A 25,931-nucleotide genomic window follows, 5' to 3' on the forward strand; every position below is an offset into this window, starting at 1 on the left:
TATGAAAAGAAATTAAAGAACTTTTACTGAAGCTTTTCTGTTGGATTTAGATTGTCATCCTCTTCACTCTCATTTTGAGAAACCAGGGAATCAGGAGGATAGGGAGCAGATGCCAGGCTATTTGGTTCTCCATTGACAACAGTTACTATGCCTACAGGACCAGAAGCAGCTGAAGTTGTACTTCTTTGATCAATACTCCTTTGAGGAGAACCTGAAGCAGGAAAAACTACGGGAAAGAAATACAGTTCACATGAACAATTTGCTTACCTGAATTATATTAAAATAACTACAGAAAATATTACCAACATACAAAACCAGCATTTAATAACTTTTATTAGAAAGATTAAAGCTTTTTTCTTAAGTTTCATGGCATGCAATGTCAATTGGCAGGGAGTAATAAGGTATCTGTTGCAAACAAGATTTCAGTTAGTCCCTTTTAGCTTTATCAAATGTCATAAGTGAAAGCTCTCATGCTGTGAATCTGCCCAAGGCATTCTTTTAAGGGTTTATTTGAAGTTGAATTGCTCCTTTTTTTTTTTTAATTAACATTTCAAAGTTGATAAAAACAAAAACCCTAGCAATTTTTTCACCTCTACTAAGCTCTTTTGTCCATATGCTGTGGAAAATAAACATGATGTTTGCTTCTCCCAGCTATATGAAATCATACCCAAGTACATTATATGCATTAAGTACATGCAGAAAAATGGGGGTATAGCAGCGTAACTATTAAATCAGCACGTAGTCCTCCAGGTGCAGGCTTCCAGTGCCTCATTTCTTAATGTTAACCACAACACACTGTGGTCACCCCTCAGAAGTTTCCAGCTACAGGATAAACCTCACCAGTACAGATGCATTTCCAGAAATAGAAAGTGAGAGCAGCAAGTAGCCCCGTATCAAGACACTAAGGAGAGGACAAAGCCATCTAAAGAACAGGTCCAAACCCTTGTCCATTCAGACAGTTAAGGTCCTCTGGAATGGCCTATGATTGAAGTCCTTGCGACTAGTACAGGAGAAAGCCTTTTGACAGTGGACAAGCAAACCCCATAATGCTGTAGAAGTACTAACATATGAAATGCTGAGTAAATAAATGCAGATGTACTGTGACAAAAATACAGAAAGTTCAAGTTCATATGGTAGTCTCCGCAAGTCAGACGTGTTACAGAAAAGTCTTGAAGAAAAAAAACCCTATCATCACATCCTCACATTAGTCAGCTTTGATGTTATAAACCAAAGTGCCAGCAGAGAAGACACTCATCAATAGCTGTAGAGTTCTTCATTAAGACAGAAACTTATATAGCATTAAAAAACATTTACATTAACATGCCCCAGTACAACTTTATCACCTGCACTTCATTAACCAATTGCAAGCTGAAAGACCATGTTACAAATACGCACATTAAAAAGGTTGTATTCTTGAAAAAATACAATTCTGCCTATATTTACTTACAGGAGGAGTTATTTAGATGTTGGTCACGAAGAGTATGAAGTTCTCCCAATAGTTTGTCCATTTTTTGCTTTTTACCCTGCAACATTCGCATCTTGTTAAAAAGCTGTGCCTTCTCATCTGACTGGTGTTCAGACATCGAAGAGTTTCTGCTTTGTGAAATCTCTCTGGTAAGTGAAAGACTTTCTGCTTGCCTTCTGTTATCTGGCACAGATTGTGTCTAAAAAGAGTAACTTCATTTTATTCAGAGTACTATGAAAAAAGGTAAATAAATTCTAAGAAACAAAAAGCCCTCTTATGGGCTTGCTGGACTCAACATCAGAATCAACACCAAAACAAAGAACATCATAAAGGGAAATATATTGAAAACACTTTAATGATATATCAGTTATATACTGAGTTAATAATTTTACTGCAATATAGAAAATACTGCTCTGGACTTTCACAGAAACCTGTGAGACAGAGCATAACTCAGTCAGCTAATAACCCTTAAGAATACAAAGATGCTGATTTTTCAAGTTTGGGGGAACTCTGATTGCTTCACTAGCAAATGCAGAGAAACGAGCAAGACACATTTAACTGCACTATTAAAAAGGTTAAGAAAAACTGATAATGGCAAAACTGATACAGTGCAGTCTAAGGACTGACCTGAGAATCATGAAGTTGGTTGTGAAAGCGCTGAATTAAGTCATTCAATTCTTCATTCAGTTCTGATGTAAGGCTTACTCCTGAAACACTGCCTGTAGTCTCTGTTACAACTGGACATCCAGAAAGAGGGGGAAATGTAAATACTTTTCCACAGCAATGAAATAAAGGTTTTTTGATGAAAATCTGTGGTTTAACATTAATATACTGAAGTCTAAAAATACAGCACATATCTTTAATGCTGTGTCCTTTCCAGCAGCTTTACTGTTGGAAGATTACCTCCACTACGGAAATACTAACACGACAACTCAGAGCTGCTTTCTGAAGGACCGTACAAAAGGACTTGTTAAGCTTGTTCCATGTTTTGCTAAAAAGGTCAGAGCAAAATGAAATCAACCAAGCTTCTAGGGCTGATAGAAACATTTTGTTAGTAATAAAATTTAGAAATTATTTAGTATAGCTTAACTAAGAAGAGTACATGAAATTTATTACTTTAAGGAAATGAAACTAAGAGACACCAAGCTTTCACATTGGTTTAAGTTGTAATCTTTACAGCCGCAAACAGAGTCTTGGGGCTTGTCCTTCAAAAAGCTTTATGAGAGGAATACATCTAAAAGAAAGTCTTTTTTTCCCCTGCGTGAAAGTTCATATTCAAATACTACTAAGATATCGAAGTAGCAGTTGACAGACCAAAATAATTCTTGCTTTTTCCCCAAATATGAACCAACAGATCGTAAGAAAAATAAAGCACAAATATTATTTATTTTCCCCTCAGATCATGACTTCATTACGTGCATAATAAAGTTTCAGTGTTTTCAAAGTTAAAACGTTTACTTTGTCCTAAGTTGAATTTGAATATTAACATTCCCTCCCCTATAGTTCTGGCACATACTGCATTTTTAAGTCAGTGGACACAAACAGCAGTAAGAAACTGTTATTAAGAGTGATATAATAGAAATGTGAAACGAACTAACAAAAAAAACCCCTTCACCATAAAATTTAAAAAAAAAAAAAGTTGCTCTAATTTATCACAAGCAATCCTTTTTTCTACCCACTCCTCAAGATGGAGCTTTGTATATTGCAGGAAAGCACAGAAAGCAGATTCCATTACAGGTCTACTACTGCAGACAGGAGAACAGTAACTTCCAAAAACCATTTAGGAAACAAGGAAACGTCTTTCAAAAACACTTGCTTCTCTTGCTCTTGTGGTAGCTTTCTAAAATCTCTCAACCCTAGTTACACCTTATTTCCTATAATCTATCAAATCAAGAACAGCAAAACAGAAAGAGGAGCTCATTAGAACAAGGAACCTCAAAAGGAGACTTTTACAAAAAAGTGTAGAAACCAATGCCTTATTTGTACAAATGAAGATATTTTAAATACAAAAATTAACTGCAGCAAGAACTACTATCCTATATACCCTCTAATCAAGCCTAATCTTATAGGGAAGAATCAGAATCAGAACACTAACGCAGACTGAATCTGAACTTGCTCAGTGCAAAATTGTCATTCCCTGTAACGGCACACATAACTGTAGCCCATTTCAAAAGAAAAACAAACAGGATTTTGGGAGGGGTTGGGGGGGGCCAGGACAAGTTTCCAACAAATGACAATTCATGTATCAACAGTGCACAAAACAAGAACAACTGTCTTCCTTTTAAGACTGAGCCTTTTAAAAAACAACTCTGCTGACAACCTCTAAACAGATATCAAGAAGTCGCCTCTGTCCCAAAGATAACTTTGAAAAGCTGGGAATATATGAAAACAAATTAGCAGAATGCTTTTAATAACAATGCTTTTTATAACAATGATGGTGCTTTATTATCAGAATCGTGCTCTCACTGGACATGCCATAGAATTCCAGAGTTCTGGTTTCACGTCTACTTATGTGACTACTTTAGCAACTCTCTCCTTTCTTTTATCAAATAAACCATTAGTCTACTAATGGCTATTAAACTGTCAAGCAACCAGTCAGCAAAAAAAACCCCAAAATTCTACAAAAAGCAAATTAAACTTTAAACTACTAACTGCCTATAGACAGAAGGATGTAGAGAGACACATTTTACCCCCCACTCCGATTCTTTTCTTCAAAGCCCTAGCACAACGATGGAGACAAGTGGCAGGCTTCTAATCTGACTGGTATTGGCGGCAGTCAATTCTTGGGAGAAAAATCTCACAATTTTAGGATTTTACAGTAAACCAAAGTAATCAGTTGTGCTTTTTTTAAATGACACATCATTTCACAATGTTACACTGTCAATTCTTTTCAGAAATAGAAGCCTCCCAGTAAAATTTTTAAGAAGTGTATTACAAAAAGATTTTTTTAGTGTTTATTCCACAACTCCAGCTTTAATCATTTAGTCATGATAACATGATATTAAAGACACCACAATTCCACATACCAGAATCATCCAGGACAGCAATGGCTTGCTCTGCTTTATGCTGCAAAGCAAGAAGAGCTGCCTGTCTCCCTTGAAGAGCCTTCAACTGCTCCTGCTGTTGTAGCATCCTTTTCAATAAATCATGCTGCTTTTTCAAGTTCTCCAACTCCTCTTTAGCCTCCTGTTGAGGATCTCTGGCCTGCAAATAGAGAGGAACATTACCATAACCACGACAATTTATTTGTTGAGTAAGAGTAATAGAAGTGTCAAAACAAGCACGACTTGCATAGGAATAAACAGCCAGTTTGTGTAAAAAGGTGAAAATTAAACAGCTTCACCCTTCCAGTAGTCCTCTATCTTTAAAAAAATTTAGACATCCAATAGGGAGAAGCCTATACCACCAAGACATGCTTATCACTCCCGGGGGTTTAAGTTTTCTTTAGAAATCCAGTCAGCTGACCTAATGTCCCAAAGACATCCCTCTGACTTTTAAATCATATAAGAGGGTGTTAACCTGTAAGACTGGTAAAGGTAAGCAAGATAAGACATTGTACCATGGAACTACATAAAAGATCTCAACTGATTCACCGGCCTCAGATCTCTAAATTTTCAGCAGAATGTTTTAGGCAGTTACTCTTCTCTCACCTATGTGTTTAGCTTTGTATGCTGTATTTATAGCATTGATGCTAGAACAGACCAGATTTATGTAAACCAAATGCAAAACAAAAACTTGCACAGAATCCCCTCTGTGTTACGTTTTCAAACACACAGAAAACAGATCTGAAACAATGGAAGCATGTTGAGCAGTAAAAATATACTAGAACTCAAGTTCTTTTCCTCATCCTATCCTAATTAAGAGCTGAAGATTTGCATCAAAACTGTTACTCAAGGATTGCCAGCCAATGAAGTATTTTAATTAACTATTTTAATAATGAGGCATCCAGTTAAGATCCTGATCCTGTTTGAAGCTGGATTATTGCACTATGCAGATGAAATCATGGAAAAAATTGCCTCCTTTTTATTAGCAGCCAACAAGTATCTAAGAAGAACACTACTAACTTAAAAGCATAATCTTCTACCCACACAGTGCTAATTCCTGAAGTAGAAAATTCAGTTCAAATATTCTGCATCAAATAGAATATTCCTGCAGAATAAGAGCAGGCATTTTATTCACTAGTTTTGGGTATCAAGGAATGCACAATTTTCCATCAGAGAAAACAGAAAAATCCCAGAAGTCTAAACTTCTGCAAGTATCACTAAAAGATGCACTGCAACTGGCACTGATCATTTCTGTTAAACTTCTATCTTTTATACAGAAAGTAGAGACAAAATAGATCACACAATGAAATCAGCAGGAAGGAACAAGAGGAAGAAAGGGAAAAAGGGTATGTGTCTCAGTCTCGCTCCCCTACCAAATAATCCAAGTTTTATCTAAAGTACCAGATTTGCTTAAGTTCATTAAAATCATGTAACAAATTTTTCAAACTTAGTTCTAACCTTGGACTAGTAAGCTTGATAAAACTTTTAAGCCTTTTATTTTAGGGGGAAAAAATAAACTTAAGACTTTTTTTAATTAAATCAGAGCAAAGGAAAAGCCATAGAAAAGTTGGTAACAAGTAACAAAACAAGTTTTAGACTCCATGCTCCTTAAGTCTTCCCTCTTCCAACCAAATATTTATATAAACAGCTATACAAAAACATTTGTGGAACAAGTTAAGGTTACTACTCTCTAATTTATTTTCTCTACATGGTATTAGCTTAAATTTGCATCGGCAAACTATTGGCACAACCATGAAAAGTGTCTGAAAGACACATTTATAATATGTTTTCCCCAAAAAAGGAACAACAAAACCAGAAGGATCATCTACATAAAATCACAGCACCTGCTGTACAGAGTTACATCCATGCTAACTGTCAGTGTTAACAATTTTCTGTCGATGCTAACAATTAGGAAGAAAAAGTTGTCAAACATTTCTATTTAGAATAAAAAAACTCAAGGCAATGAAAAGACAGCTGGATACACATAAGCAGTCCAGTGGTAACATTTACTGTAAGTAACAAATACATTTAAAGCAATTAATAAAGGAGATAAGGGGAGAGGGAAGACTAGCCTGCATAAACCCTATTTGAGGTTAAAATAACATTGTGAAGTATACCTTTGAAAGCAATCCATGTTCCTGGCTATTAATCCCACAGGGCCAGATTTCCCTGTCATTCAGAGCAGCTCTGTCACTTTTCCCTTTAGGGCTTGTTGTAACATCAATGTCTGTAACCTGTTCCTGTGAAGCTGAATTCCCTAGTTTGTCCTCAATGCGGGGCCGAATGCTCAAGCTAAAAGATACCTCCTTCATTAAATCGTTTAGTATGTTAGATTTTGAAAATATGCTCCAACTTAGCATGCATTTTTTAGTTACAAACCTACTGCTTTATCTTGTCAAATAATGAAAACTAATATCAAATAAGATCTACTAAAGGGTGAAGACATTTTTAGTCATTCTTAGAATTTGCATAAGGCTCCATATAGCAATCAATGTTCTATGACCAGAAGTATGCACTCTACATGTAACATACTCAAGCTGCATGTTAAGAGAATTTAGATGCAAAACGAAGAGCCAAACAAAAACCAAATCGCATTTTGCAAATATGAAGAAAAACACAAGTTTACGTGATTTCTTCTCAGAAAAAGTACTGGTCTTTTTCTGCATTTTCCAATTATTTTTTTTTAAGTTAAAAGTGCATCTTCCACATGTATAATTTTATTTCTTTAAAGGGACAGAAAGAGTCCTTATAAAGCAAAAAATAATTACAAAAGTTTCTTAATGTTTTAACAGTTTTACTTCCAAGCACATAAATTCTCCTCATCCGCAGAACATTCTCTGTACTAACTGGCCAAAGAGAGCACCTGTTCTATAGCACTTTTTCTCAGTATAATAGTAAAGGAAGAAGCAAAACTTAAGTTATTAAAATGCTTTTGTATCTACTACAAGAAATGTTTACCACGCTAAAAACAAAAGCTTTTAAAAATAGAAAGGAAGACTGACTGTTTATCTCAGCACTAAATTCACAACAGATTTTTTAAAAAGTGCCCATCTTGCCAAAAAATGAGAGAAACTTCTGTGCTAGGTCAATACTTCTATCATATCACTAGAAAGATACTTGGACAATGGCCCACTAATGACTCATTTCTAACCCTCTCCTGATCCAAAACCAGATAATTTTCCCAGTAACAGAAATAAACTTATAGATGAAAAATTGCATAGAAAAATATTCTTTCCTACATCAAGCCAGTGAATGCTCTGCCAAAGTACACGTTTAACCCTTCGTTGTACTTTGAAGAATAAAGATTTTTAAAAAACCTTCACTTCTTGATTAAAAAGAAAAAAAATCTTTAAAATTTTGCTGTGACAGAATCATTACTTTTTTTTCCCATATTAAAAAAAAATTAGATCAACACATGCACAAACACCTCCTGAACAGAGTGCTTCGGATTTACCATTTTTTAACCGAACTGCAGATTATGACACTATCATATCCATGACAAAACCAAAATAAAGCCTTCATTTCTAGCACCTTAATTACTAAAAGGCAGCTTACCGTGGTATCTGAAGCCTCAGACTGCACATCAATGTTTAGCGATGTGCTCTCACCTACAGAACCAGATCCCACAGCTGAATCTACAGTCCGAACATCATCCTCCTCATTTTCTCTAGCCTGAAACATTTCATTGGCATAAATCAAAAGCTATATAAGGGGGCAGTAAAAATGAGTTATGGAAGGTACTGCATACCAAAACCAACACCCCCAGTGCCACCATCAAAACATCAATGGTCAACTCCGAAAAAAAGCTTACAGTGCAGAAACAGATATATCATGTTCTCAAACTTACAAGTATCTTTTGCAAAAATTTCAGATAGGATTTCTCCTGCTCTTTAAGGTCATCTATAAGGTGTGATAAACGCTCAACATTGGCCGATCTTTCATTTTTCTCTACAAGATCATCCCGCATGGAGCTGGCCTTAGCAATATAGTCGCGAATTTGAACTAGTCTGCTCACAATCTGTAAAGACACTGAAGTTACTGAATGCATTCAGCTACAGCTTCAACGTATTTAATACACAAGACATGGTGATAGCAATAGCAAAGGAGTAATTAAAGGGGGAGACACACTAATACTTTCAATCCTACAAGCACACTTCCAAAAGCAGTTTAAAGTCAACAGCTTTTGGAAGGATAGATTTACGCAGGCGAGAAGCTGCAAGGCTGAAGCACAGGGCTTCTAGTCAACATAGGCCAAAACAGAAACGAGCTCATCAGCACAGGAAAATATTGAACTGTGAGAGTATTTTCTGGAACCTTATTAAAGGGAGCCAACCTCTAAGATGAAAATTAATACCGCTACTGTTACTAATAAGTGGATTTCTAAAGAACAAGAGATGATTAAGTTTGCTTTCACATTTTCTTCAAGCTGCCTTTCAGAACAGTAGGAAGTTAAGTATTTCCAATAAAGATTTATAGTTTTAAGAAATTTAGAAAGATGCACTGAAAATTAAGAGAGACATATATATACTAATATCCTGTAGACTCTATAGGCCATGTAAATACCTGGCTACTATCCATCATTTGTTCTCCCCTTCCATCTTCTTGAGTAGAGACTTGACAATTTTGCAAGAAATCCTTGCTCAGAGCAGCTCCAAACAACTCTTTACACTGCGCTGAAACCCCACTTTCCTTTTTCTGGGAACCTGAGGCAGGATCTTTGCTTTTGTTAGTGTTAATCTGCATTGACAGGAAGTTGAATGGTTTTTTGCTTTCATTAAGTTGACGTTTGTTGTTAGCAGCCGTTGCCCTGCCTTGAGAGTCACTTCCAATGCTTCTCTATATAAAAACAAAAGAAAGAACAATTGCTTTATTATTTTCATCCAATATGTTCTCAACACTGATTAATTTCACTGGTTAAATTAATATTTCTGCAGTATTATTAGACTCATTTACCGACCAGCCAAAAGTTAGAGAAAGACAGTGCTGGTGATTTTTGCCATATAGTTTTCAGAAAGCAAGCCCATCCTCCCAGAATAGATGAGAAGCAAAAAGGTTCTGCAGTTCCTCAGAATTTAGTTACTCATTCTTCTTGTGGCCTCCACCTTTACCATGGTGAAAGGCATCCTACTCTCCAGATACATTTGAGAAAGCAACAATAATAAAAAATCAACATATTCCCCTGCAGGATATGATACCTCATAACTTCAGCTTTCTTTAGAACCTTCTGAATAGCAACATGCTGCAATAACATACAGCTGAGGAGAAAGTTATACCCAGCCTTTATATTCTAAGTCAACACAATGAATCACACTTGAAAGAATCTTCACTATCCAAAGAAGTTAGCAACAACCTTTGGGAAAGATGAACCAGCCTCTGTTCTGAAACTGCACAAATTTATGCCTTGTTACTAAAGAATTAATCCCTCGTACTTTTCATTGTTTTGGACAAGAGAAGGATGAATGTGCCATATTCCCAAAAAAAGAAGTTATGGCTCAAGAATTTGTGCCACAAAATTCTCAACACTGTACTGAGGAGCAGTTTTTAATTATACTTCTCTGTTTAATCCACAAGGCTAACAACGTTCAGAATCACAAACCGGCACTTTCAAGAACAGACTTTCAAAATAAGGTAACAGATATTTTCAAGTGGCAGACAAGTACCATGAGTAAGAACTACTAACCTGAGGACACAGGAATTAGTTAATGGCTGAGACTAAGAGAGTGAAGACAGCTAGCATACTCTTAAACATAGGAAAGCCATGGTCCCAGACTTTCCCTAATTTTTTCAAGTTCAAAACCAGAATTTTGATTTGGCTCTCACGGTGCCTATAAGACCTTTTTTTTACCTTAATCACTTATGAAAGGTTTTCCTCAAATGTCACATTATTAAGAGATAACTGAATAAATTATTCTGTAGTCACATTTTGGGTGAGAGCTAGTATTCACACAAACCTGATCCAGATCACTGAAGTTTATTCTTTGTTTAAGCCTTTCTAGTTCAGCCTGCTCTGGAACAGACATCTGGGTCATGTACCGAGCATGAGGAAAACTATGAGGAGTTCTGGCCTTCCGTCGTCCCATTCCAGGTGAGGATTCTGGAGATATATCATTAGTAAGCCTTGTTTCAGCTTCCCCACTAAGCTTTTTCTTGTTTTTTTCTGAAGATCTGTTTGCTTTCTTCTGTTGACTTCCCCAGTCCTTAAGGGGAAGGACAGAGAAGAAAAAAAGTCATATTTGTTATACACACAGACAAACAGTAAATTATTTCATTCAGTGATGTAGAGTTTACTTCCATTTTAGAAGTAAAAATAGTAACCAATATCAAAATATGTTTTCTAGAGCAAATGTCACTTTACAAATAAACTTTTCTCCACTGCATAATTAAAAATAGCTTCTCGGGAAATCTGAAATTAATTTTATCCTAAAATGCATGAAATTAATTTCAAATGAAGCTAAAATCGTATTTTTCTTCTTTGCTGAGGACTTTCACTTCAGGAGCTTAGAACTTTCCAAGTTACAGTTTTCGCTTTCATGACACCTACAACACTTTTGTGTCTAGCTACTTTATTTATCCAAAATGCTTGCCGTAAATTACACTCATCGTTTGCTTACATCTACCTCTGTTTTTGCAGATATTTACCTTAGAGCTGTACTGACAAGGCTTAGGGGGTTGCATTGTTACCTGCCAGTAACAGAATCTACCTAGTAATTCTAATGTACAGCATCAAACGGCAAGAGCAAGACAAGAATAACGATACCGTGTTGTTCAGCCGGTCATCGAGGCTCTCATTGCTCCAGCTGGGCAAGTCCTGATCATTCATGCCTTCTTCAAAGGGACCACCTCCTGTTGCCATGGCAAGCGGTCAATAAAAACAATCTAAAAGAAACAATCTAAAAAAAATGTGCTGTATTAAAATCAGTTTACATACAATATTTTAAAGATTCATAATCTGAGATGACAACTACATGTTAATTATAAAATGCAAACACAAGGCTGTTTTAGGAAACTAAACTCTCCATTTACTAAACTGTGTTACTAGAAATGTATCAATGAGAAGAACACAGAAACCGGCATGAAAAAATAAACAAGAAATAGTTGTGGGTTTGGAGTTTTTTTACCTTTGTTTTTTTAATCTCTGTTCTACAAAAGAAACGTTTTCTTTGGGAGGCTCTCAATTGTCCTCACTTTAAAACAAACGATACAGTGCTCAGAAAGATTGCTTTGTAATTCATAAGGCCTACACTTTCAAGTCCAGGGTGATGTCTATTTGATACAATGAGTGACTCTGGAGACCTAGTACGTCAAACTTTCACATTCATTTTAACACCGATGTGTTAAAATGTGTGACATTTTAACTGTGTGTGACAGTACTCTGTGACAACAGAGTACTGAATGGCACATTCGATAAAACATGAGGAAAACAAACATCGGTAAAAGGATTTTTACTTTCTTTACCACACATTAAGCTCTTTAAGCAGTCAATGCTGTGACACATTATGCTTTCTACCAAAATCAAACAAAATAATGTGGATTTCCTAGAGCTTTGCTGCTCTTTAACAGTGTCATTCTGTGCAGTATGAAGCAACCTAAATGTAATGTTTTCATTTTGGCTTCTAGTTTTGACATTAGAAATAAAAAAAGTCGTTAAAGTTGAAAGATCAGGAAAACGTATTCCTTTATGGTAATAAAATTAGATTAGCCTGTTCAAAAAGGTGAAGAATACACAACTATATACACTAAGTGCTGCTAGTACAATTCCACTGCACAAAGCTACAAACTTTACCTATGAAGTAGTTACAGACGCAGAAGAAAAACAGTCTTGCAGAGATTTAATTTTTCCAGCTAGTTTTCACTGCTGTGTTAGGGCATGAGCCAAGCTTTATTTTTAACTGAAAAAAAAATCAAAAAGGACAACTTATTTCTCAAAATTTTGCTGCAGCCTATCTATTATTAATTTTCACATCAAAATCATCTGAAACTCAACATTAAGAAGTATCTAAGAAATTTGTTGGGGTTTTTTAATATCAATTCTAGAAAGGAAAACAGATTAATCCTGAACTAAGTCTAAAAGCTGTACTAATACACCTATCTTGCTTAGGTATAGGATTCAATCAAAATCACACAACACAGCCCTCTCAGCAGGCACACCTGCACAAGGCAGTATTTCTGCGCAAACACAGCCTATTACTAAACCATAAAGGAAATGGGATCTACCAGGTGTGCTCATTATATCAGAACCACATCTCCACTCACATTAACACTTAGGAGTAACTCAGCTTCTGTATCTCACAAGCAGAATCATAACACAGGTACAACCCAGTGCCTGCTACTTTGGGAACTTTGCCCTACTGTCCCTGCACATTAATTCATACTCCCTTCTTCGTCCCATAAACAAATGCATAGTTACCAGTTTAAAACGAGCTATGCTTTTAAAGAACTTTCCTCAGCTACAGATAAACTGTTCAGCTTTGTAAATGTGCGAGACCCAACATCTCAACAGACACTGTACCCTGACCTATGTCACTAAGCATAATGAGGAAGATTAGAGGCCATCTGGGTTTACAGTCCAATTCAGTAAGCTGTTTCCTCATCATCATGTTATATAATTCTACTAAAACCATCACAAAAGTAGTTTTTCCCTACCTTCCACTGTAAAAAGAAGTGGCAGTACTCATGTTTATATACTCACATTTACTTCTTTTAAAACTTTCACAAAAGCTGTCCTCACCTATTTTTGCTGTAGAAGTCTCTCATCACCTCTGAAGTAAGTTCACTGCCCCACATGGAATATTCCGAATAATACTCTCAAACAAGGAGTCTAGGCATATACCAATACACCTTGATAAATACAGGTCAAAAATAACAATAACCTGATTATTTCCAGACAGTAGATTTTAAAGTCTTCTAGCAGAAGTGTGGCCCTTCCAAAGAGCAAATTTTAAACTTTCATAGTATGGGCTTTGATATTTCCAGATAAAGTGAATTTAAGATCCAAGAGCTCTGCTAGTATTTTATCCCTTTAACTCAGTTAAAAAACACAAAGAGGTTCAGCCAGCTTTTTTCTTAGAAATGAAACTCTCTCATCTGAAGCTGCATTTTCTTCCTCCACACATACATTTCACCAATTTGCATTTTTGCTTAGTTTTCATTTTACCAGCTATTTTCACAAGAAATCCTCTTCTAAAAGCTTTGGTACCTTACCATTATCTATTTCTGCATCCAGCAACCATTGCCAATTTCAGCTTCTTGCATATCACAGAATCTGTATAAAAGCTCTATTTGAGCATGTCAATACTGCCTTACAACATTTACACAGACTTGTGGAAAAATAAAAAGGACTTTAAAGTAGATTTTCTACAGAAAAAATAACTTAAGATAACATGTAGGATTATAGGCAAAACATATTTTGTACATATGCAAATTGCTCAGAAGAACTACTACTAAACGTGCTAGCAAAACAAAGGTATGTATTTTAAAATGCTTTTTATTCTACAGCAGAGTTGTTCTTGAGATTTTTTCCCTACAGCACTCATGTGAACTGCAAGAGCTCTTTAAAGCACCAAATCCTGCACAGAGAAAACTTCTGAAAATAAAGAAATTAACCGGAAAACAAAAAGTCACAAAAAACCATGACAGCGCCATAAAGGCTAAAAGCGGGACTAAACATTTCTTTTTTAGTTTTTTAAGATGTGCGCTCCTCATTGGGCATTAACTCATTAAATGCCAACCACACAGTACCATCGCACAGGTGCAGTCAACAGAGCAAGTCCCCTCCTGTCGCACCTCTCACAAGCCGCACACTCACACACCCGGACCGGGGGCGGCGTGCCCGGGACTTCCAATGCCGGAGCCTTCCAGCAGGCTCTGTCGTCCCGACCTGCTCCGATCTCCCGGCGGGCCCCGAGCCCACGCCCGACAGGTCCTGTCGCCGCCAGCGGGGCCGGCGGAGCGAGCGCTGCCCCGGCGGTTGTGCCGGCCGAGCCGCTGCCTGAGGCGGCCGCGGCGCTCCCGGCCCGGGGGCGGCGAGTGCAGACCCCGCTCCCTCGCGGCGCCAAAGCCGGCGCCGCGGGGCGGGTGTGTGGGCGGGCTCTGCCCAAGGCGCCTCCGCTGGCCCGGACGCGGCAGCGTCTCCTTGGAGAGCGGGTAACGCGCCCTGCCCTGGCGGGGAGCGCGGCCCCCACATCGCGCCGGTACCGCACAGCTCCCCCTTACCCTGGACCTGTCCCCGAGCCCAATGCCCGCTCCCCACCGCCCACACCCGCGGACCGGGCCGGGCCGGGCCGCTCTGCCCCGCCGCCCCGGCGCGGCCCCCGCTGCCACACGGGGAAGGGACGGGGAAGGGGCAGCTCGGGGGACAGGAGAGGGTGGCTCACCCCGCGCCGAGCGGGTCACCCGGCCTGGCTTCTCCTCCACCGCCGGTCGCCACTCGCGTGATCTGGGCTGCTCGAACGGGCGTTCCGCCTGCGGGCAGCGGAGGAGCGGCGCGGCCTCGCCTCGCCCGGCGCGGCAGGACACCGCTGGCGGAGCAGCTCACAGCGCCCCTGCCTCAGCTACCACCGCCATCTTGGCCGCCGCTCCGCCAGGACGCGGGGGGTGGTGCCTGGCGCAGGGATACAGGGATACACAGACAGACACACAGAGAGACACACAGACACAGAGAAACACACGCACACACAGAGACACACGCACTGTTACCTGGTAACCTCCGCCCGCCGAAGCCCGTCCACGCTGCGCAGGCGCCGCCCGGCCCGGACGGCGAGACGGCCCTTCCCGCGCGCCGGCCGAGGATCCCCCGCGCAACCGCCGGGGCTGCCGGGGAGGGGCGGCTGAAACTTCAACTCCCAGAGGGCACTGCGCGAGGCGCGGCCGCCCGGCCGACGGCGATGCCTCCTGGGAGTGGTAGTTTTCCCGTCAGGGCAACGGCCCGCCCTTGTCTTGCAGTCTGATGGGGAGGGCTGGGCACGTTTTGCTCATAAAATAAAATAAGAGAACGACAGTGAACTCTGTAAGTGCCTTTGCCTGACTGGAAGACTAGTGAGATCACGTTGAACCCTGAGCGTGGACAAGGATCAGATCCTGCCCTCGTTCGGAGGAGTATCGACTAATCTGTTCCTGTCCATCTTTGGCCTCCTTCAAGAAACACGGCAGTGAGGAGGTGGAAGTCGTGGTAGTCTTGTTCTGATTCTTTTCCTTCTTTTTCTGCAGTTCCATTTTGCGTGTTGTGTGCCTTGTTTTAGGGCACTGAGTTCACAGACCTAGGTTCTTTAAACTTTCTTTTGGGGAAAAGAATAGATAGAGGGTTCGGCACTTAAAAAAAACGGTTGTGTGTAGAAGCTGTGCTGTGCATGGTATTTGGAAGAAGTTGTTAGAATCATGGAACCGTAGGATATCCTGAGTTTAAAGGGACCCACAAGGATCATCAAGTCCAACTCCTAGCCCTGCACAGGACCATCCCCAAGAGTCACACCATGGGCCTTGAGCTCTGGCAGGTTTGGTGCTGTGACCACTTCCCTGGGGAGCCTGTTCCAGTGCCCAACCACCAGTGGGTGAAGAATCTTTTTCTAATATCCAACCTAAATCTCCCCTGACTCAACTTCAGGCAATTCCCTCAGGTCCTGTCACTGGTCCCCAGAGATCAGTGCCTGATCCTTCACTTCACCTCAGGAGGAAGCTGCTGGTCCCTCAGAGGGCTGCAACTTGCATAACACACTCAGGGCTTCTGTTTCAGTAAAGCTGGTATCATCTATATTTCTTTCATTTTAGGGGATTGTCACTTGTCAGAATGGAAAAAAACATAATTTTCAGCATTTCCATTACACTGAGTTTCTAAAGCAGAAACATTAAATATTTACATTGGCCTCACAATTCATCCTGCTAGACAAACATTCTAATGGTACCACATGGAAATGCAGTTAGACCCCCATCTGTCCCATATTAGGATTTAGACTAATGTATTTTGCTCAAAAAAAAGACGATTCCTTTCCAATGACACATTAATCTATCTATAATTTAGAAAAGGAACTAAATGATTGGAAAACCTGTGAAATAAAGATGTTTCAATAAAAGTACTATTGTTCTCTCCACCAGATACCCCCATATCAAAGGAATAGATCTGGACAACACAGAGTATGTGAAAAAGGTGAGCATAAGACTGCCTGTCATAGCACCATCTTTCTCCCATTTCTCCCCATGACCCACATGACTGTATATCCACAACTGAAATCACTTTGGAAACAATCTACAACTTGATGGAAGCTCTCTGTGTGATGAATATATATTATTCATTTAATAATAATTGCAATATTGCAATTCTGAAGCTAATAAAGAATTTAATTTATCAGCATTTTTTAAATTCTTCTAACTAATGTACTATTATCCTGACCTCAGGTACTGTGTCTGGATATCCAGCACAGTGTTGTCAATGTTGCTTTTGGAAGATGCTTTGTCTTATTACAGTGGCATTCCTCCCACGGCCCAGCAGGTGGAGGCAGAATTTAAGAGAAGATACTACCTTAATTCAATGACTCATTATTTTTGTTGCAGTTGCTTATTCTTAAGGTATAGATCCCTCATTCATACTGTTTCCTGCATGCAAAAAAAAATCTTACATAAAAAATATAATACTCTGTTGAGGAAAAAAATGAAATTCAATGACTGTAGTACGTTTCAGTATCAATGCCTTTTACTGTAGTTCCTTATATCTCATAACTGTATCTTATCACAGTATGTCATATATCAGTAATTTGTCTCTCATAGGAGCTTACAGCATCATGACACCAATTCCTGCTTGACATTTACAGAATGATTTTTCTCTTCTTATTTTCTGTCCCTGTTCTGGAACTGGCTGCAATCTTGTTTGGTTAGTTGGGTTTTTTAGGTTTTTTTTTCCTTAAGAAAAAGAAAAGGTGCTCCAAAGAAATGAAACAGTATCAGCTCCTCAGAGCCATTTTTCAGTGGAGACAGAGACTTCGAAAAGAAACAAAAGGCATGAAGGAATCATGGATTGCACTGCAGGAAGCATTATTTCCAGTAGGTGGTTCTCCACTACTGTTGTAAAATAATGTGGGATTTGAGAATGACTGTGAGCCAAAACTCATATGGCTTAAAGAATGTCTTGTTAATTAAATAAAGAAAAATCTTTTGGGGGAAGTCCTATATCAACACTAACGAGCCTCTAGACTGACAGAAACTAAATCTTCCTGCAAAGATCTCTGTTATAAGTGCTTCCATCAGCAGACATGCTAATGATTGCATCCTCACAGAAACTGAATGGATTGAGATAGCCCAATTTAATTAGGATTGAAAGCCATGTCAGAGATGTGATGATTTCTTCCTTGCACATCTGTTGGTTGTATCTTGTTAATTTTACTTTATCATTCCAAAGTGAAAGGAAAGAAAGCAAACAAAATACAGGCCTGTAAGGACTGGAGACAAGACGAAGTGAAAGATTAACCTTTTACCGAGACAGAGGAGATGTAAGAAGTATCTGGAAAGAGCGATTTTTAAAGGCCCTGAAACAAAGACAGTAATTAATATAGCATTTGTTTCAAATAATTGTCCAATTTTTTCCCGATTTTATGACAAAGAGGTTTTGGTTGCAAAAGTGAAACTGGCCAAAAATTATTAGTCTATCATAATATGGCTACACAGTGACTATCAGGCTACTATACTAAAGGTATTTTTCCTTTCTTTGTGTAACATTAGATTAACAGTTTTGAGTTGATTTATACAGGAAGATGAAGTGTCCACTTACCCCTCTAGGGTCTTATAATGAGTTAAGTAGGTGTAGAGGCAGAGGCACAGGCATTTAAGACCCCAAAGCCAAGCTTTATGTTGGTGAAGGATTCGCCAATTCAGTACCAGTGAAGAAACCAGGACAAGAAGGAAACCATTTTTGATGATCCACCCAAGCATAACAGTCATCAGAAGCAATAAAGAAAAGAGAAATAATTGGAAGATAGGTATTATCTAACCCGGTCAGACTCCAGAAGAGCACCTAAATCTCAGCTGAAGAATGGACAGGATCCCTGTTGTAAACCTTCCCCACATCCATAGAGGTGGAGAAAGTAATCATCTTGATACTGCTAATATCTCACTAATCCATAATATTTGCTGTATTATGCACTTGAGATATTATTATTCTAGTAACATATTGATTAGGGTTGGTACAGATGGATAACAACACTAAATTGATAAATACCAAGGAAGACAGATTAGTTGATGTACCTTTCCAAAGGCAGTCCATACTTTTCACAAAGTAGAATATAGGAGAAGGATGTCTTTGAAGAGAATAAAAGGAAAACTGGGGCCAGCAGGAAGCTTCATGTGTAAGGAAAGCAGGAAGGAGAAGGCAGGATATGTGAGCTGCTCCTCTGAGTAACGCGAAAGATTATGGACCATGTCCTTTTCTTGGTGCTCACACTGAGATCGTGAGCAGGTCACTTTGCCGTGTACATTTCCTCACAACATAGCTTAATCTATGTTTGTTATGATCTTGGGGTTAATGAATAGAGGACAAACACAAGCAATGGTGTTTATTATGATTTTTTAAAAAAAATTACTCTGAACCTTCTCCAAATCCACTTTCTATATCCTTCCAAGACATGTGTACAGATCTGGATGTGTCTTTACTTCTGTTATGTGTTCCATCTATGCAGTAATACCGTCCTTGCTTCTGCTTATTGAAAATTACATAAAGACCTGCTTCTTTTATATTTCTAATAAGAGTTGTTGGGTTTTTCTTCCATATTTGTTGTAGGATAAAATAATGTCTAAATATGTTTAATGTACTGATCTTATTATCTATGATAATGAAGGTGTGTTGCTGATTTCTTTATTGTATGTCTGAAATGACTGATTATGAAATGAGTGAAATTACTAAATTATGCACCTGTTTCTTGCAACACTACATAAAAATGAGGTAAATTATTTAAAAACTGGGATTTATTTTTGAATATTTTATCCATGCACCAAAAAATAAAGTGCCTTCATTCTGTAATTTCAGAATATGTAAGAAGTTCTTTTTTGCTTATCTCTTGGTCTCATCAGGGAGTTACACTTATTGCCATAACATTTCAAGTTGATTGTGCAGTTATGCAAGTTGTAAAGATCTGTTATTCACATGGGACAAGGTTGCAGAAATAGGCCCTGGTCACTATGTGCAGTATGTTTGGTGAATATATGAATATGGTTAAATCTTCATAAGGTTATAGCTGGACTGCTTATTTTTGGTCTAATTTATTTCTACCACTGCATTCATTAGGATTATGGCAAGCATTTTGAGGAGAGCATGTTAAAAGAATCAAGAGATTTAAAATATTCTGAATCTTCTTATTTGTCCAAAATTAAGCAAAGTATTAAATTAAGTCCACTTTAAGTGAAGTGAAACATTAATGGCCACTGTCTGCTTCAAACACTGGAGCCTGTGGTAAATCACATACACTGAGGTAGGTTGCCCGAAGCCAGAAGACTATGGCAGTGACACTGGATATAACCTCATGGAACTATGCATGTCAGTACAATGAAAGAAGAAGAAAGCTGAGACACGGGAAGGAGGCAACAATGTCCTAGAGACAAAAAAACAATAACCCTCAGAAGGTGGTAGTACTGAGTAAGTGGAGAATTGGAATCGTGAACAATGATGCTACTTCCTTTTGTTGATTCCTCTTGTGTTCAATACAGCTGAACTTTTTCATATGCTTCCCTGTGAATAAGCAGAATTGCATCAAGGAGGTCCATCATCGACATCTTATGAACTTTAGGAAGTTGTACTGTCAAGAGCATGTAACTTTAAATTTGAACTTGTTTTGTAGCTACTTTAATGCTCTGGTGTAAGATTCTTGTATAAGTGAGACAGTATGCGAAAGAGTTGCTGTCATTTGACTAAGTAGGACACATGTTAAACTGATATAGATTATTCCAAAGGAATACTGAAATGCCAAATTGCTTTAGTAAGAAGAAGCCTTGAGAATCTTCTAATGCAGAAGTAAGTACAACAGACTACTTTTTGTTAGCTACCTCCAAAAAAGCATAAAATATTAACAGCTGATAACTATATTTAAATTTTAAAAGCTTAGTGGATAACATTTTTTTACAGCATTCCAAACTGTTGATTAAATCCAGCATAGCTTTTTGATAATTTTCTTCTCTTGAATATGTGGATCACCTCTTCTGTAAAAATAGTTAAAGTGAACTGTTGAACAATCTAAAGTAACTCCACTTAAGCAGATAGAGTTGTACGCACTTTCATCAGTAGTCTGCTGTTGGAAGGCATTTAACATGTCAGTCAGCTCTGCAAACACCCACAGCATTATGTGTGTGAAGCTCATATACAATGTTTTTATTTGTGGAATACAATTAAAAGGGGAAGATATAATAGTATTCTGCTAAATGGCACATAGTAAATTATGATAACTACTTAACCAGATTTTCTTGTAAACACACCACATAATTCTTAAGTCAGTCTATAAAAAATATACACTTACTTTTGGAAAGAAGGCTGCCTTTAAAAAATTTACATGGAGAATTTTTTTATCATAAAGCTGATTTTGGATTATCTTTGATTTCAGCTTTGTTCTGTTTCAGTAACAAAATATTATTATGGAAGTGACACATTATTATTACTTCATATGTTAAAAAATTTAAAAAACTCAAAGGTAAATTTACTCAGACATCATGATTTTGATGGAGTTGGTCAGGATGGGTTTGGGGGTTTGTTTGCTTTTTGCTTGCTTGCTTTTTTCCCTCAGGGAAAAAAAAGCCTAGCATCTAAGTTACAAGACCAAGCATCATATTCTATTTCAAGTATTTTCAATTTATTATTGTTACACTTTAGCATATGTGAAAGACCGTTCAGTTATCATGTTGGATGTACAGTGCTGAATGCACATTTTCAAATATGTCATTTCAGCCAGTCCTACAGTGAAGTCTATTACATGTTTTCTCTTTTATTCTTAGTATAACACAACTGAAAACAATGAAGAGAAAAGCACAAACAAATTAATTTGTAGCAGATGGAATGAAAGTACATTTTGACAAACACACAGTTACCATGTTGTGGTTGTACAATCTTTGACACTTCCATATTTCCACATGACAGCTGAAGGTGATGTAAAACTTTCCTGAATAAAAATCATACACCTGACAAAAAAGTAAAGCTTTATATTTTATAGATTATATTTAAAACCTGTCTTACAACTTAGCAGGGAAAAATTGGTGGTTCCTTGTACTATGAAAGCTTCTTATGTGCTTACAACTTCTTTTGAGCCTGAATGGTAAAAGAATATTATGAATGCATTATCTTGTGTTTGCTGATTTTACAATCATAGAATGGTTTGGGTTGGAAGGGAAGGACCTTAAAGATAATCCAGTTCCAACCTCCCTGCCATAGGCAGGGACACCTTCCACTAGACCAGGTTGCTTAGAGCCCCATTAAACCTGGCCTTGAACTTCCGGGGACACGGCATCCACAACTTCTCTGGGGAGCTTGTTCCAATATCTGGCCACCCTGACAGTAAAGAATTTCTTCCTAATACCTAATCTAAACATGATCACTATGCAGTTTAAAGCCATTACCTCTTGTCCTATTAGTACATGTCCTTGGGAAAAGTCTCTCTCATAAGCCTTCTCATAAGCTCTTTTTAGGTACTGGAAGCCTGCAATGAAATCTCCCTGGAGCCTTCTCTTCTCCAGGCTGCACAACCCCAGCTCTCTAATCCTGACTTTGTAGGAGAGGTGCTTCAGCCCTCTGATCATCTTGGTGGCCTCCTCTGGGCTTGCTTCAGCATATCCATGTGCTGGGGGCCCATGAGCTGGATGCAGCACTCCAGATGGGGTACTGTGAGAGTGGAGTAGAGGGGCAGAATCACCTCTCTTGACGTTCTGGCCATGTGTCTCTTGAAGCAGCCGAGGATAAAATTAGTTTTCTGGGCTGGAAGGACACATTGCTGGCTCATATTTAGTTTTTCATCCACTAAGGCTATCTCTTCAGGTCTCTGCTCAACCTACTCATCATCAGCCAATAGCCATGTCTGGGATTATCCAAAAATGTTAAACTTCTGTCAGAATAAAATACCCAGGGAGATACTCACCTGAAAGTGCTAATATAATGGGAACAAAGACCACTGATTTCTTGTGCTAGATATTTCTTTTAAATATCCACAAAAGGATCTAATACAACTGAATGTTTTTACCTTGCTTATTGGAAGTCCTAAACATCTTGATTTTGTTTAGAAGTGAGAAACAGCATTTTATCCTTTATACATAATTCTGTGAAAAAAATTATAGAAGAGTAATTAACGACCCTTGCCATATTTTCCTTCACTTCTGTGCAGACTCTCCCAGGAGGAGCAAATCTGAATAAGATCTATGTGAACATCCAGGTTTTAACTGGCCATAATAAGGTCTATGACATTTGCCAGTGTTCAGTGTTGGATGTATCCAAGAGGTTTCAGAGAGGCCTTTCTTACTTCCTTTTGTGCTTATATGACTTCCATTTGTGTATTCTTTGAAAGTCTTCTACTAAGCAGGTTTATTCTTACAAAATCATTCTGATAATGGGTAGCCTATAGACCTTGTGAATAATCTCTGACTTGACACTCTATATAGTTCTTGTTTAATTGAACCACAGTCATATGTTTTAGCCATCTAGTAGTCTTTGTTTAAAGACTTCAAGTGATGGACAATCTATTTGTAACCCTCAATAAATTGTTTAACTTATTTTATTTATTTCATTTATTTATTGGTTAATAAATCCAAGTTTAAAATGCCATGCCTTTTTACTACTTTCTAAATTCAGAGCCCACCCACTGAGCAACCATAGGTTAAAAGTCATGCTATGAACAGGTATCTTCCTCCTTGAAGAAGTCATTAGTGATGGTAAGATTCTCAGCAAAAATGACTCGCTGAATGATTTTGAATTTTTGAATAATTCTTAGTGTAGGCTACTCAGGAGTAATTTATTGCAATTAATAAATATTTGAAATTCAGAATATGAATTTAATTAATTGATATAAAGTAATGAGGAAAGACAAATACTGCTAGGTAACCAGATTCCAAATAATGCACCAGAAATTATTCTGAGGAAGTTTGCAACAAATATTAGTCTTCAAAAGGAAGTATCTGAAGGGAGCCTACGAGAAAATGGACAGAGACTAATTACAAGGGCATGTAGTGACAGGACAAAGGGGAATGGCTTCAAACTGGAAGAGAGGAGGTTTAGATTAGGTATTAGGAAGAGGGTTACTTAGGTTTTTAGATTAGTGATTACTGTGAGAGTGATGAGGCACTGGAATAGATTGCCTAGGGAAGTTGTGGATGCCCCATCCTTGGATGTGTTTGAGGCCAGGTTAGATAGGGCTTTGAGCAGCCTGGTCTAGTGGAAGGTGTCCCTGCCCATGGCAAAGGGGTTAGAACTAGATGATCTTTAAGATCCCTTCCAACCCAAGCTGTTCTATGATTCTATGATATTTGTATTGTGGAATGTAAAGCTCCTTTTATTGCTTTTGTTCAATATTTCCTTAAGAGTTTTTTTCTTTCAGAGCATTCCTTTAAGCATACTCATTTACTGAACTTTTTGGGAAGAGCCAACACAGAAGAAGGGCAAAAACTCAAACTGCATTTTAAAACATTCTTGGATGTATTTGTCTGACTCTAAAATGCTTATATAGAAAGTGATTTTGTTTAACAAAGTCACTGAGATTATGTGCTTCTGAGTCCCTTAGCTAAAAAATACTGACAGCAAACAAGATTCTTTGTCCTTTTTGTTGCCCTTGGCTTTGTCTGTATTATGTTTGTTACTTTGGGTTGGATTTTTTTAGCAGATTTCTTTTTATGTTACACCTCTAATGTGTCATTTCTAGTCTGAGTGATTATGGTTTTTTTCTAAATCCGTTGATTCAGTTATGCTCTCCATGTACATCTGAAGCCCAAGAGATTTAGGCTCTGATTGTGGAAAGTACTGGAGTATATGGCTGAATATGATGCAGAAAGCAATTTCCTGGATCAGAGCAGTGAAAGGGAATGGATGATCCTTTGTTATTTTTGGTCTAGTTTTATTTTGGAAGTGTTGTGTTAGGCTCAGAATTACCATCATATCCTTCTTGTGTTGCAATTTAGTCTTGATAACTGCAGCTTCTCTGTAACATTCCAGCCCAGTGACTCATAGCAGATGTAAGCCTCAACTCTACAGAATTTAATAGCAAAAACAATCGCAGCTTGGGAAGGGCTCTGGAATTCTTTGCATCAGCCGAAGAAGATTTAACAACTTTGAGTTCTGTCCAGAAGTTAAAGGTAAACATATAAGGTACCTGAGAGGGAAGAAGGAGGAATTTTGGCTTATTTCTATAGTTATGGTTTAAAAATAATGTTTTTGAAGGCCATATAACTGGTGCAATGTCGTTAATGATGTATGAATATTTTACGGGGATCTAGCTATTTTCCTGCATTTCTAGATAGTTAATAAAACCAATATTCAAATCTGTAGTTTCTAAATTTATATTAGTATATGGCTGTATGGACAAGGCTGCTTTTAAAACCTAAAAGTAAATCAAGTCATTAATTATCGTCCGTTTTTCAGATGAGGAAAGCATGGTAACTTTTGTAACACCACTTAATTTAAAAAACCCAAATTTGTGCATGAGTTTAATCATTAAAACCAGTTTGAATTTTAAGAAAGCAAAACAAAAATCTTTCCAGTCATTATCTATCCTTTTGGCAGATTGTCTCTTATTGTATTTATTAGTAATATGATTCTTACTGACACTGTGCTAACAGAAACAGGCATCTGTATTCCATCTAGTTTGACGTCTCCACAGTTCAAAAACAAAACAACATGCTGACGGTTCAGAATTTTTATAGCACAGAACTTCTTTATCATCATCAAATCTATTTAACAGATTGTTATTGAAAGACTTGGAAAAAAACATCAAATTTAGGGGAAATTTGAACATAGGATTGATTATCTGCATAGCCTGTAAAAAAAGCCCAGGCATGGACAAGTAAAAAGATACCTTTCTAGAATTTTTATTCCATAGCTTTGAATAAAAATTTCTGCACAGCTGTGCAAATGCACATTCCAGGTGTAATCTCTGCATAGTAAATGAGTAACCTCATGGAAAATATTTCAAAGTTTCAGAAGAGTTGCCCTTCAACTTCATTTTATTAAAACAGATGGTGATTTTTTTTTTCAGCTAACCACTAAGGGCTTATGTTTTCAACTTGAAAATATTACACCAGATTTTTCTCATTCTATCACATTCTATTTTCTCATTTTCTCATTCTATCACATGTCTACTGTCTCAGATTAAGATTTTAGTGGAAAGGGATACCCCCTGCACAATTTTTTTTTCTTTTTGTTAAATCAACACAGGTGTTATAACAAAAGTCTTGAAAGTGTCTCAACACTTATTAACTCTTTCAGTTCA

The 25,931-nt window shown here is 37.9% G+C and overlaps 3 protein-coding genes across 27 annotated transcripts in view; 1 reads left to right on the forward strand and 2 right to left on the reverse strand.

The window, feature by feature from the left end:
• PCM1 (pericentriolar material 1) overlaps window positions 1-15,301 on the reverse strand; it is a 41,871-nt gene extending 26,570 nt beyond the window's left edge. For 11 of the 23 annotated variants that reach the window (XM_039387589.1, XM_039387592.1, XM_039387596.1 and 8 more), the window contains exons 1-11: window positions 14,883-15,156; window positions 11,267-11,399; window positions 10,461-10,706; window positions 9,073-9,345; window positions 8,357-8,527; window positions 8,065-8,181; window positions 6,627-6,815; window positions 4,492-4,669; window positions 2,093-2,202; window positions 1,448-1,664; window positions 28-226 (exon numbers count right to left, since the gene is read on the reverse strand). In XM_039387589.1, the coding sequence (XP_039243523.1) occupies window positions 28-226; window positions 1,448-1,664; window positions 2,093-2,202; window positions 4,492-4,669; window positions 6,627-6,815; window positions 8,065-8,181; window positions 8,357-8,527; window positions 9,073-9,345; window positions 10,461-10,706; window positions 11,267-11,362 (1,796 nt within the window). In that variant the 5' untranslated portion in view covers window positions 11,363-11,399; window positions 14,883-15,156. Of the gene's footprint in view, window positions 1-27; window positions 227-1,447; window positions 1,665-2,092; window positions 2,203-4,491; window positions 4,670-6,626; window positions 6,816-8,064; window positions 8,182-8,356; window positions 8,528-9,072; window positions 9,346-10,460; window positions 10,707-11,266; window positions 11,400-14,882; window positions 15,157-15,204 lie in introns of those variants that run through there. The other 12 variants (XM_039387606.1, XM_039387609.1, XM_039387600.1 and 9 more) reach the window with 5 other exon arrangements.
• Window positions 12,299-14,876, reverse strand: LOC120324532 (translation initiation factor IF-2-like). 2 transcript variants are annotated; one of them, XR_005565911.1, is made up of 3 exons: window positions 14,293-14,876; window positions 13,238-13,347; window positions 12,299-12,398 (listed from the first exon to the last, which is right to left on the reverse strand). XR_005565911.1 is itself a non-coding variant. In XM_039387611.1 (2 exons), exons 1-2 carry the CDS (start codon window positions 14,690-14,692, stop codon window positions 12,370-12,372), a joined length of 429 nt encoding a protein of 142 aa, XP_039243545.1. In that variant the 5' UTR covers window positions 14,693-14,876; the 3' UTR covers window positions 12,299-12,369. The 2 variants fall into 2 exon arrangements, 1 of the variants encoding a protein (XP_039243545.1); XM_039387611.1 differs by lacking the exon at window positions 13,238-13,347.
• FGL1 (fibrinogen like 1) overlaps window positions 15,203-25,931 on the forward strand; it is a 40,129-nt gene continuing 29,400 nt past the window's right edge. For both annotated transcript variants that reach the window (XM_027735373.2, XM_039387610.1), the window contains exons 1-3: window positions 15,203-15,664; window positions 16,597-16,648; window positions 24,659-24,798. The gene's annotated coding sequence lies outside the window, so the exon portion shown is untranslated. The remainder of the gene's footprint in view (window positions 15,665-16,596; window positions 16,649-24,658; window positions 24,799-25,931) is intronic.

This window comes from Pipra filicauda, unplaced genomic scaffold (assembly GCF_003945595.2).
Source record: "Pipra filicauda isolate LSUMZ 115617 unplaced genomic scaffold, ASM394559v2 scaffold57_size4234018_pilon, whole genome shotgun sequence".
In the NCBI taxonomy this organism is placed as follows: domain Eukaryota; kingdom Metazoa; phylum Chordata; class Aves; order Passeriformes; family Pipridae; genus Pipra; species Pipra filicauda.